The 13,439-nt window shown below is 38.3% G+C and overlaps 1 protein-coding gene across 1 annotated transcript in view; it reads right to left on the bottom strand.

Moving 5' to 3' along the window:
* Nucleotides 1-13,439, bottom strand: part of LOC115579627 (neural-cadherin) — a 330,871-nt gene that overhangs the window by 96,144 nt on the left and 221,288 nt on the right. Inside the window, exon 26 of the mRNA XM_030413177.1 lies at nt 4,682-4,959. Within this exon, the coding sequence (XP_030269037.1) occupies nt 4,682-4,959 (278 nt within the window). The remainder of the gene's footprint in view (nt 1-4,681; nt 4,960-13,439) is intronic.

The raw sequence follows: 13,439 nt of genomic DNA, 5'->3' as shown, positions 1-13,439 counted from the left end.
CAGTATTTACAGATTGAGCGCAACATTGTGCAGAGAAGAGTTATGTATGTATGAAAATTGACTCTTAATTTCATCATTACATTCAAAATCTGCATGGAGTTCCAACTGAGACAGTGATAAAAGCTTCGGTCTACACATTGGTGTTTCATTTAATTGGTTGCAAAGAGCCCTTCACTTCCACCATTAAAGATCCGAGCCTGAGGATACACAGAGTATCAGGCTGGATTACACACAGTTAAACAGGGTCATGTCTAATCTACCGCTAGAATCACCAAAGAGTTTATTTCGTCATCATGTTTGTAGTTAAAAGGATTTGCTGAAACGCTCACACTCCAGTTTTGGTCTTGTTTACAGAGTGATTTAGTTCAGTTCACTTGTTTGCCAGGAATTTGAAGTAATAACTGGCAGTATGTGACAGCAAACATGCTAGCTTTTTCATGTCGTAGGGGGTTGCGGAAGTTCAGTTTCTATTTATAACACTAGGTAAATCAGAAGCAAACAAAAGCTGTATTTTGAATGCTCTGAAAATCTAATTTTTCATCTGCAAGTCAGACTGCATAACAGTAGAAAGGCCAGGCACTTAAACCCTGTCAGGAACTGCAGCACGGATGTCTGCATCTACCGACGCCTTGTAAACGAAATGTTATGAACCTGAATGCTGCAAAACCTAAGCTTGGTCCCCTGGCACTTCATGTCAAATTGAAGTAAGTACTTTCATATTGAGAAGTGGGGGAAATAAACTGCAGTTTGTTGAATTAAATGTTAAATGTGTCCATGTCCATGTGTGTGTGTGTTTGTGTGTGTGTGTGGGTGTGTTCGCGCGCGTGTGTGTGTGTGTGTGTGTGTGTGTGTGTGTGTGTGTGTGTGCAACAACAGTGCTTTCTCTGTCAGCATGTCAAACCACAAGGAAGAAAAATTTTCTTCCATTTTGACATCATGGCATATCCGAATCCAAGTCCCCATTATTTTTATGGCCATATTCAAAATATGATCTTAAAGTTATAGTGGGGCACTGACATTGGTATTAGAGGATGGCTGCAACAGCTACTTAAGTACTGACTTTTTTGCTGGAACCAAGGTAGATACATTCAGACTTAGGCAACAGGATGTTGGAGCTAATAAAGGTATTCTGTACTAAAACAAATCGTCAGTCCGTCTCAAGCTGTCTTAAAGTCTCCCTAAACTTCATAATTCCAACAATGAAAAGGAATAACATTTAGGAAGTGTGTAGGAAAAGTTTCAAAATGTAAATCCAAGAAATCAGTTTTCCTTGTTGTATGAAACCATCCTTAATGTTTATACCTAATTCACACAATGTAATAATTTAACCTGAAGTCAAAGTATTGAAGGAGAAAGGAGCTGAGAATCCTGGATTCATCCCTTTATCCTGAGCCACATCAAAAGTTAGTGAGGTCTATCATGGGCTGAGACCCATTCTCCAACTAAGTTTGGTGGAAATCTGTGAAATGTGTTTTCTATAATCCTGCTGACCAACCAACCACCAGACCAGCCGTCCAGCAAACAAACTGACATCTGTGAAAAAACATAAACTCCTAGGCAGATGTATGGATTCTAATTGTAGTCACGTTGTGCATCAACAGCAGTGTTCTCACTTGGACAAACAAATCGAACTAATGGTGAATACACGTCCTCATTGAAATGTGAAAATCACTAGATGAATATGTATCTTTAGCAGTAACAGCTGTTTACAGTGTTAACAGGGTTCAAGAATTTCCTTTGGTATTACTATAAATACCTAATTGCACCTTCACTCTAATTCATGCAGCTACAGTTGCAACACACCAGTGAGAAACAACATACTCGGCTGTTAATGAGCAAAGTGAGTGTGAAAAGACCTGGGAGTTTAAATTAAGAGCTCAATGGTTATGGGATTATTAGAACATTTGCTGCCATAGTATTAAATAAAAGTTAAGTTTTTTGGAACTGTGTCACATCTTTTAATCACCAACATTTTGTGAGAGAGAATGTTTGCATCTAAACGAAACACAGCATAAACACACTCGAACACAGCTACACACAAACACCCCGGGCAGGTTGCCCTCATCTCTTCGGCAGTCTCAACAGCATCTGCTTTGAGGTTATGTTCACTCCTGTAATTTCCTTTTAATTCCTCCCATCACATCCATTGTCTCCCCTGCTCTCCTACTCATAAAATATATCTCAGTCATCATTCACCATGGCTTGACATGACTGAAATCCGTAAATGAGCTCAAAATCATTGCATGTGATGAGTGCTCATTGTTGGCATCTTGATATTTCTCTGACTAGCATCTTTGAGCTTCTTTGCAGGACACAATACAGTCAGAAGTATAACAGAAAGAAACCAAAATGGAACCTAGTTTACTGAGTAAAACTTGCCTATCTAGCCAAACAGCTCTAGCTCTGACATTTCTGTTGTTCATGAGGCATGCCGTTGCCCTGGGACCGAGTGCACTGCATACCGTTAACACTAGCGTCTTGCTAACGAGCGAAGTCAGCGGAAATCTGCCAAAGCTGTGCAACTAAATATCATGTCAACAACCTAACTCTTGTGAAAACGTCCACAAAACTGTGCGAAGTTCTGCAAACTCGTCTTTGTTCTCCTTCTGTGTAAATGCTGCTGCCTGTTTAGCTTGCCACGGCTTTTTAGAATGGCTCTGCTGTAATCTGCATCGGTCAACCTACCCTCAAGAGATTTGCTCTGATTGGATCATTTTCTCCATTCGTCCCACCCTAACATTTTCGTCTCGTTTGTATTCGTTGACTTAAGTGTCAGTTATATTTCGTCACAGTCTTCGTCATCATATCTGACTTTTTATTTAGTTTTCATTTAGTTTTCATCCGTGAAAAAGGTTTGTTGACGAATATTTTTCGTCATAGTCTTCGTCAACGAAATTAACACTGGTAGCAAAAGAGAGCATTCACACCTCAGGACCCATCCTCTATCTCAATGTGTGCTTCTTTTTCAATAACAATATGAGTTGCTTGGTGTTTGATTGTATCTGTTATGTCTGCACCCCCAGCCTGATCCTGCACACAAGCTGGACGATATCCAAGCTGTGCAGAGGCTTAAAAACAACATCTATGTTAAACTATTTAAACACATCTCTAATGTGCTTAGACTATTCATTCTTTAATGCCTTTCAAATTACTTGACCATACTCTGATTATAATAATTATAAGCTTCTCAAATAGCAAAGATACCAAGTCCATGGTAATAAAATCTCTGGGCCAATCTTACTGGAAATTACCTGGAAGTACAGTATGTGTGTGTCTAAAGCTAATACATCAACTGGTATAGTATAATGATTCAAATGACTTTTTCCGACTAAGTGCAAAGCGGTCTCACTAAAACCTAGACTGTCCACAATTTTTCATATATTAACACATTTGTGTACAACTATCAAAAATATTCATCCTGCATTTTCTTTCTGGTGGTATTTGCAAAAACATTTTTGAATCATAAACCATATCCAGCAAAGTGTGATTTTTGGACAGCAGCACCGTACTATTGTTCCTGTTACAGTTGTGCTATCCTAAAAAGGATAATTACTGGCATGGTAATTTACTGATTCCTTACACAGGATGTATAATTTAAGAGTAGTGCAATCTGCTGACAGTCAACCAGCTGGTGGTAGGGTTTTTCCAGACGACTTCATACAGGCTTCAACTTTAAGACTGACAGGGCAGCTCAGACAAACACTGTCTAACACAAGCAGAGGAAAGACAAAGGTTAAAGTAATTATCTCAGATTTCAACTTCTCTTGCCAGGAAACAGCACAGACCATCGACTGTGAGAGACACTAAAGAGAGGAAAGAGGAAGAAACAGAGAGAGCCACTCCACCTACAAAATAAAAAGAACAGCCTGAAGTGTTGAGTGAATTTCCTACACAGTTTCAACTTTGATCACCAAACATACTAACGCACACACAAAGACAGAGAAAGGCAGAGAGGAAAGCGGGACACACGTGTACATACAGAAAACCATTTTAGTGAATGATCATGTCCAAAATGACCCTTTGCGCTCTTTGTGATCACCAGCTGACGATTCAAATTGCTCCAGCTCAGTCTATCTGACCTCATTTAATGTTGGGATTCTGAGAGAAATAAACACTAGAAACCTTTTTGTCAGTGAATCAGTTAGATACGCCACACCATATTCTATTCTTTGATGAAGGCAAAGTCAGACGGATAAAGGATCTCTTAAGAGTCAAACAAACTTAATATATAGTGTGTTTGAAAATACCCAAGTGTCAAGATCTGTTTTCAATTAAATTAAATCAAAGTTATATCACCACATTTACATCTTAACAGTTTCAAAATATTGCATCATTATGTTAATTTATTTATATTCTTATTTTCAAGCATGTGGTATCTAAGCTAGATAGGTTCTTGCTGCTATAAATTACTCTGCAAACTATATGGCTTGATGTTCTTGCTAGTGTCCTGTCAGCTACGATGATTTCGAACGGAAAGGAGGATTTTCACCCTGAGGAAAATTACTACTTCCATTCCACACATTCTTACAGGCTTCTTTACAGCAGGGCAAATAAGTGTCAGCATCTGGTCAGAATTGGTAACTATCATAATGTAAGTGAAATAACCTGTCATGCTTTTTATTAGATAATATAATCTGCCCCACAGGCTCTGTTTTGGGTATGGTGTTCATTTTCAACTCACCTGTAGCCATGCTGAGTGTCCACACACATGCCACCATTGAAGCAGGGGTTTCTGGGATATGTGTTGCAGGGCTGGTGGGACTGCTCTCTACCTGGGCAGGAGCACACAGCTGTGGATTCCACTGTCACAGATACAAGGCTCATAGTCCCACAATCCACCACTGTGGGCGTGTCTCGCACATTCAAAACATTGGTGCAGCCACTGGCCCCGGCACACTCTGAGCCAGGACACTCGTCTACTCGGATTTGGAACACACCGATTTGCAGAAATGACTGGAGCTAGATGGAGAAAGACAGAGCAGAAAAAAAACAATGAAATAAAACTACTGAGTCTGTTTCCACTTTAACTTTTGAGCTATTTATCATGTAATATCATCTTTACAGTTTAAGGTCAAATCTGAAATAGAATGTTACTTTAAATAGCAACACAAATCACTTGAAATGATAACCGAATAAAACACAACTTACTGGTATTCACTAAGTGTCCCCCAAAACTAATTAATATTGTAGCATGTCTACTGTTGTGGAAGAAGTCTTGCCTTTTCTGTGCACATTGTATCTCCAGGTCTTTCAAGCTACTATGTACTGACAGACGAGGTTTGGCTTTTGTTTTAGTTAGGAAAATAAAGTTTCAACAATGACTCCTATTACATCTCTAACTCCTTTCCTAAGCCGTAATGCACATCTCCCCCCACTCCTTCTGAGAGGAGAAAGGACAAATGTGCATTAAGGTTTACTATTAGGTAGACTGAAGAATTTAGTGTAATACCACTTACAAATATATCATTGGTATATACTTTAGATTTTAGAACATACTTTGATTCAAAATCAAGGGAACATTTGTTGCATTCCATCTGGATCTATGCCGCAGTTATCCCCCTTTATGGTGCTCCATGTCATTTTTATAAATCTAAATTAATTAAAAAAGTATAGATCTAGGACACACAAATTGATTTTTTAAGAAAAGCCAACAGCAAGTCTAATGTGGTCAGGGACAGGAAGTCCCAACAACTGACAGACAGGACCCAACATAAGAGAGATTTGAAGCTTATCTGCCATGCCGCATTGGCTGGAAGTCACCGAACTTGCAAACACCAATTAATTGATTTTAATTCAGCTTTAACATGAAGGTGTGTTTTTTTTATTTTTATTTATTTATTTTTTTTTATCTCCTTTCACACTTTCCCTTATTTTTCAGAGACTTTAAATTTTCTATGCCTTTATCTATATTTGCTGAAATAAACATATGATGACTAAACATATTCCAATTTGAAACTTAATGTGTTTAAGCTAAATACTTGATAGTGATGATGGTTTACTGAAGCAAATTAATAGTTCATCCAGCGTTACCGTATTATCTCTTCGCCAACTTGAGTACATTACAGAGTTTTCCCTGCCATTATACGGCTTAGGCGCGGCGCCCAAGCATTTTTGCCTCCCGCCTAAGCAGGGTTCTCCCCGGACGGTGGAACAGCCGTTACACTATGTCTTTGCAGTACAGTCTTGCAAGTGCAAAAAGTCATGCCCCTACTGTACATGCAAAACAGTACAAATGTATACATAAGTATGGTATATATATAATGTTTCTCCAGTTTACCTACAATAACAAGAATAATGGGAAGAAAATATACCATGTAGGCTTCAGAAAGTATGAAGTTATTATTTTCTTTTCGTTTTCACTCTTCAGTGGATGGTAATCAGGATTGTGGGATGAATGCGTCAATATGAATGCAACTGCACATCTGATCACAAAAACTATACTTAAAATGCAGTTTATCAGTGACAAAAAAAAAACAAAAAACAGGACATCAGGTATGTACTGTGTACCATTCAGCTATTGTGAGGTAAGAGGATACTCTGCTGGTGTGGAAGTCATCAGAGGCTGGGGATTGACTTTAATGTAGAAGGGTTGGGTAGCGGGCCTCGATATGTTTTGATTACTAACCGCAATGTGTCTGTAGCATTAGGAACCAAGAAGTGTCAGAATCAGGTATCATGTGTGGAACCGAGTGAACCTTCATGTGTCGAGTTGAGTGAACATCTTTTCTTTTTTTTCTTTTTTTATGAGAAATGGGTTTTTTTTCCATGTGTTGAGTCGAAAGAAAAATAAATAATTTTTGTGGGGAAAATATTATTTTTTTCTGTGTGAGAAACCCAGTGAAAGACAGTTTGAAGAGAAAGCTAAGGCCCTTTTTTAAGTGTTTCTTTCTGTAATAGAAACACCTGTTCCTCCAGGGGAGTTAAAATGTCTCTTTGCACTCTAAACACAGGATGCATTTATTACAGTCTATGTAAGCAGGTTATGTAACATGACTGTCATGTTTCTTTTGGCGAGGAATATGTCATATTTGGCATTAATCTGCCGTTAGTTTCAGAGGTGGAATACTGTGTATCATTAGCATTCTCATCAATGGGTGTGTACAGTGAACACTGAATCAGGTTTATAACCAACAGGGAGATGAAGAAAATGCATAATTCTAGCAAAGATGAGTTGTATGTTTGTATGTGAGATGGTGAGATTTCTACTTTGTTGGCATGCATCTCAGCATTGGAATCTATTCTTACTGATCAATTTAAATTGACAGACTGAGAAAACTAAAGTACATCAGCATTTCTTTCCATACTTAAAAATTCTGAGGGTAGTATTACTTCAAAGTAAGGAGCTCATGGTCACTGTCTATTATGCAACATGAAAGCATTATATTACTACTGTGATAGACAGAAGAAAAAAAAAAAAAAAAAATGATTCCGGTCAAGGGGGTTTCTCCCTAATTTAGGTCAAGTTCTTTCTGCTTTCTCCTTCCCAGCACAGGATAATGGATCCTTCAAATCCTTGACATTAAAAGCCAATGAGACACACTCATCCAGTGTAGTCATGTCTGACGTTGGGGGACGAAGTAGGGAGGGGAGAGGGTGAAGGGGAATAATTATAAGGGGGCAGCAAAAGCAGGCAGTACAGACAGGACCAGACATAAGATGGAGGGTAGCAGTGAAGTCGGCGTCATGCTGTCAGGTGGTTATAAAGCAGTGGCCAGCAGAGACATTCAACTGAAAATAACTTTTGATTTTGGTTCGCCTGCCCCACTCCCAATCTTAAATGCAGGAAAATGACTACACTTATCTCATCCTATTCATACTGAAGCTATTTTTTGTTAGTTTAGGATGCCTATAAGACATTTTGAAATTATTGATAGAAAAAGATGAACTGATTCCGTCTTCCTTCATGTCTTCATGTGTTTGCCAATTTTTATTTTAATTCTTTTCAGATGGGGCTATGCTCTGAAATCTGTCATGCAGAAAGATTTTATTTTGAAATATATACCTCCCTGCTTATAAGTAGTATATTTCTCAAAGAAATACTTTATGCCACACTGGAGTCTTTTAACCTCCAAAGCTGACATCTTTAGTCTCCTCAATGTTGAGGAGATGTACAGAGAGGCATATAATGAATGTTTCAAAGGTGTGTATAGCAAGTAACAGAAGACCAGAGGGACGTATCGCTCCTTGGTCTATTGTTCCAAAGCACTGTGAAGCTTCACAATCCTATCCGGTACCCTGAGGGCCACATTAATATAATGACGAAATGAACTTTGGTATCAGAGCACCATACCAATGATTTTTAAAAGGTCCAAAACCAACGTAGGATCATTAACAGTCAAGTGGAGCTTGCTGAATAGAAAACACTGAGGAATAACTTCCATTATTGAAGTAGAGCAGAGAGGAATAGAAAGACATAGGGAATACAGTTTCTTTTTTTATCTTTTACTTCTGAGGCATTACTGGAGAATTGAAAACATTAATAATAAGCACTGCTTCATCTTCTGCCAAACCAATCCCGCTACCCCCTCTCCCTCCCCTTCCTCTTTCTTTCCCGTCCACCAGCTCCCCCTCCTTTAACTCTCCTGCTCCTGTTCATCCTCTCCATCGCCACGCTTCACATCTCATTCTGATCAATGTCTTCTCCGGAGAACCTGGCTGAATTCAGATGAAACGTTCAGCGCTCCCCTCACAAATCACGCTTGAAAGCTCTGGCTACCTCTCTGTTTACACATCTTTCTCTACCTCTCTGCTTCTCTGTGGATGGCCACAGAGAGCTGTTTTCATCCAAAAAAGTGATTCATACACTTCATATACTCGCATGCTCTGCTCCACATTTCTAATTTCTCACAATGACAATTAACACATGAGACAATGAGAGGGTTACCTGGGAAAAGGCTGAACGAGTGGCAATGGGTTCAGTGGGGTGACTGACCTAACCTGACCACCGTGGCCATGACTCGACTCTGTGCTCACACTGTTTCTCCCTTACAGACACAAACATGCAAATACGAATGGCTCATCATTCCCTCTGAGGACACCGGGTCAGCTCACTCTTTTCAACTTGCTGCATGTGAAATGCATACAATTCCACTTTACACACACACACACACACACTCACAAAGGTCTCCCACCTCCATTCAAGCTTTTGAAACATGAAATGAGCTCTGACTGAAGCCAGCAGCCATGGAGCGTCGGTGTGATGAAGTGAAATGCTTGTGTTTTACAAACTATCTTATATTAAATGATAATATGTTTCTTTATGTTTTAAATGTTGCTTAGCCTGCCCTCTGAAAGTGACTGAAATGCTGTTTGTCAATTAAGACAATGTATTACAAAATAAAAGAAGAGCAATGTCCTTTTACACACCCTCCTCAATTGACAGGGCACAGTTCTAAGTTTTGTTTCTTTTTTTCTCTTCTTCTTGTGACTACAAAAGCCAAAGTATTACAGGCATGATCCTGTACTGTGCATTTTTGTTACAGTCAAATTGGGTTGGATTTTAAACATTTTTCCACACTCATGGAAAATGAATATAGAAGGAATAATGTTTTTTTTCCGGGGACACAATCCAGGACAATGGTCTAAATAAAGCCAAATTTCCCTGTGTCAAGGCTAACCAAAATGTCTTGTCTGCTTATTCTAAGTTGAGGAGGATCTGTGGAAACCAGTAAATTCACTCAAAACAAAAGTGAATGTTCACCACAGGTGACAAGAGAGAAACAATACAGGCTACGTCTTTGGCAATATGAGTTGGCACATGAATCAGCCATCACTTAAAGCTGTAATTTATTAAATATAGCCAGAATGGTAGCCCTCAAAATAGAAGGCAGCAGATTACCAGAGTAACCAACAACTATTTTTTCTTTGCTAGCTATTCTTGGCTATAGTTAGCGTTAGAAACTTGAATTTAGAAGATGTACAACCAAGAAGCCACAGTCACTGCTATCATACATCTTCCAGTTGACACTATAGAGTGCTATCTGACAATTGATGGGTATTTGAAATCTCGATGTTACATTAGTACATTCTAAGCCGGACCACAAACACTAGTGAGAGAGCCATCCAGGAGTAGCTTACTGTGCTGCCGAGCATTTTATCGTGAAATATTTGCAGGAACATGTTTTGAAAAATTCCATTACTTGCATGTTTACATTACACTACACCTAGTTGGCATGCACATTACAGAACATACACTAAGGGTTCATCATTTGTTGTTGTTTTCTCCTTGCCTATATTTGCGGCGAGCCATTATTTGATGACCAGCTTTTATTTGTGGAAATACGATAGAACATTTGGGTATTTTTGAAGGAATGTAATGTGTTCCAATCAATCAAATGCGGAAAGTGTTTGGGATTTTTGGTTAATTGAGAATAATAACCACAAACCAAATGATGCATTTTGTTTAGACGATATATATGGAAAAAAGTTGAAAAAGGTGTCTAATGCATTTAAAAAATGCAACTTCATTAGCTAGCATTATCACGACAACCAAATGTCAAATTCAAGTTTTATATAATTCTTTCAGTCGTGACTTTCTACAAAAATTAGAGCTGATGAGCTGAACAGTTCAGTGGTTCATTGCTTAATTTTACAAATCTCATGCAGGACTTTTGTGGTATCGGCTGTATACTGTATAAGGAGTAACAGTTTCAGCTTCCATGAGCTCTTGGTTGGGACAGTAAATAGTTGCATACATAGAATAGAGATACATTGAAATAGTCTGTCATTCTCTAGCTTTTATTGGACCATAACATATAAAGTAACAAAAAATACAGAAAAGTCATACAGTATGAGAAGTACACATATTCTGTTGTTTGACTGTAGTCCAGCCCACTGGTTTAGAAAAAAAAACAAAAAAACAATGAGGATAAAGTGGAGAATCTTAATTGGAGAGTCCAAGTTCCATGTTAGACAAACTAACATCTTCAGGTAATGAACTGACTGGTACAGGTTATTTGCTGGAGATAACCTGGCTTTTTCCATAGTCTTGATCGACGCTAGCATTAGCAAAAAATCTGCTACTGGTTGCGACCATAATTGCTCATCAAGCTGGTGCTCAGTCTGCTTTTTGAAACATTTTGAAATGTCTGAGACTTCAGTATGAAATCAACAGTACGTGACTGACAAGTGTTGCTTCCTCTACTTTGGATAAGGTTGACATATTACTACCCTCTTCTGTTAAACTATTGTAATTTCTGCTCCGTTTGATAGTTATGTATATATCTTCATAGTCCAATACTGTGCTGAAATTTCAACAGTTTTTTTTTTTTTTATTTCAGTCCAGTTACCCAGATTGAGTTAAGTGCACAGGGTAAAACAGCCTCGTCAGGTCTTTGAACAGCTTCCTCTTTTGAAGAAATGCCAGTGTTACAGCTGATTTGGCAACCTGATATTTACAACTGATACAATATTTTTGTTATTACAGAGATATTAACTTACCAAATAAAGGTACCATTGGGTACCGGTTCTGAATCCCAGGTATCGGTATCAGTACCGTATTCGCTCAAATGTCAACAGTACCCAATCCTACTCACAACACTTCCATACCGTGAGGAGGAGGATTGTGGTGCATGGTATAGTGAGCATTTTTGCAGCTACTTTTGATCTACTTAGTTTTAAGTGCTCCACTGTTGTCCTTGTTCTTCACATGCACACTTCTGTCACTGTCACAGTATGGCAATGGCAGAGAAAATATTTTTTCTTTATATTGTCAAAAAAAAATTTTGGATAATACTTAGAACACTAGTACGGGCTTGAAGTGTAATTTATACTCAGGAAGATCCAGCAACTAAAAAGAAAACCAGAATCACACAGAATGTGAAATATAGACACAAGTATCTAATCAAAAGCACCACTTCTCTGACCAGACTAAAGTCTCAAGTTAGAAATTAGAATGAATAAATCATTTTCTCCAGGCTAAAGATGAAATTACATATTGCATGCAATCAGAGTAAAAGTTCAAGTAGGTTTGTAGCTGCCAGGTCTAAACAAAATGAACCATGTTTACTATGAATTTATACATTGCCACTGGAGCTGTTCCTAGATAGGATATCATCAGGCAACTCCTACAAGATATATTTAATTATACTCTGGACCTGTGTCTCATTATGACCATCACTTGAATCAGTACTGCTTAGAAAAGGTGGACCTTTTTGTGGTTTTACTTAGAGGACTAGAGCTATATGTGAGCAAACTAATTCATTGTGACCACACAAGATTTTTTCGGGGGGATAAATGCATTTGAAGATTCACTCCCTGCAGCTGTTTTCAACTTGGATGCACAAAGGGCTCCAAGAATACTCCAATGGATTAGTACAAACAGATAACATTCTGTATGAATAATTTCTCCTGCAGTGTGGTACCCATCACGGTTGTGCAGTGTCTATATTTTTCTTTGGCCTGTGACTGGAACCATTTGTCCAGACAAATAGACTGAATTCCAACATCTCACCTATCAATATGCAAGATAAATAACGCATCTTTTTTAATGCCGATGGAGTTCAACTTTTCCAATATCGCCAACTTTGTTTTTTCTTTTTTTTCCTCACCTTAAATGATACAAGTCTGTTCAGTCAATTATCAGATTATCAAATCAATGTGGATAAATATGTTGTTGTTCCTCTGATAATGCTTCAGTGAAACCCTTATTATCAGCTATTCCACATACACATACTTACTCAAAAATAATTAAGGATATTGGGATATGGGTGCACATATTCATGTGCATGGATATGCAATAAAAGTCAAATGAAATGTGTCGCAATACTTTTGGGGACCACATATATTCACACAACACAACATAAAAATTCAGATATGTCACAGAATAAACAATCAAGTTAAATAGTTAAATAGTAAAATATTCAAATATTCTTTACTTGTATTTAGTAGCAGTGTATTTAGTGGCACAACTTGGCTTTAGTTACACCAATTCTTTGTGTAAAGTTTTAAGAAACACAATCCATGTGTTCCCCAGATTCCAAATTGATGAGAATAAGAAGGAAGTAAGATGACACTGGCCTTGACCTTTGACCCAAGTCTAATCAGCTTATCCTTAAGTACAAATGGACATTTGCAGCAAATGAGGAACATAATGCCTCTGGCCACAGCTGTTGCCAGCACAGAGGAATAATGAAAAATCGATTGCTCAGACATTGCATGTCTGTTAGGAATGCAGTACAGAGCTATTTTCAGTCAAGACCAAAGGAGAGATGTAAGAAGCCCAGATAGGAACCCTGAGTATTGTTGCTGTAATGCCAACCATGGTCACTGCAGCAATCCTGATGAGATTGGTGTCTCTTCAGATGACAATGTCCCCATCCGTAAGGCACAAGGGCTTACTGAATGTTTTAATGAGTATTAATTGATGTGATCATATGCTATGACCTTCACAGTCAAGACATTTCAAACCAATTAAACACCTCTGGGAGATTTTGGACCGA

Source organism: Sparus aurata, chromosome 4, assembly GCF_900880675.1.
Source record: "Sparus aurata chromosome 4, fSpaAur1.1, whole genome shotgun sequence".
NCBI lineage: Eukaryota > Metazoa > Chordata > Actinopteri > Spariformes > Sparidae > Sparus > Sparus aurata.
Note: the sequence above shows the minus strand (reverse complement) of the source record. Positions and strands in the feature narration are given on the sequence as shown.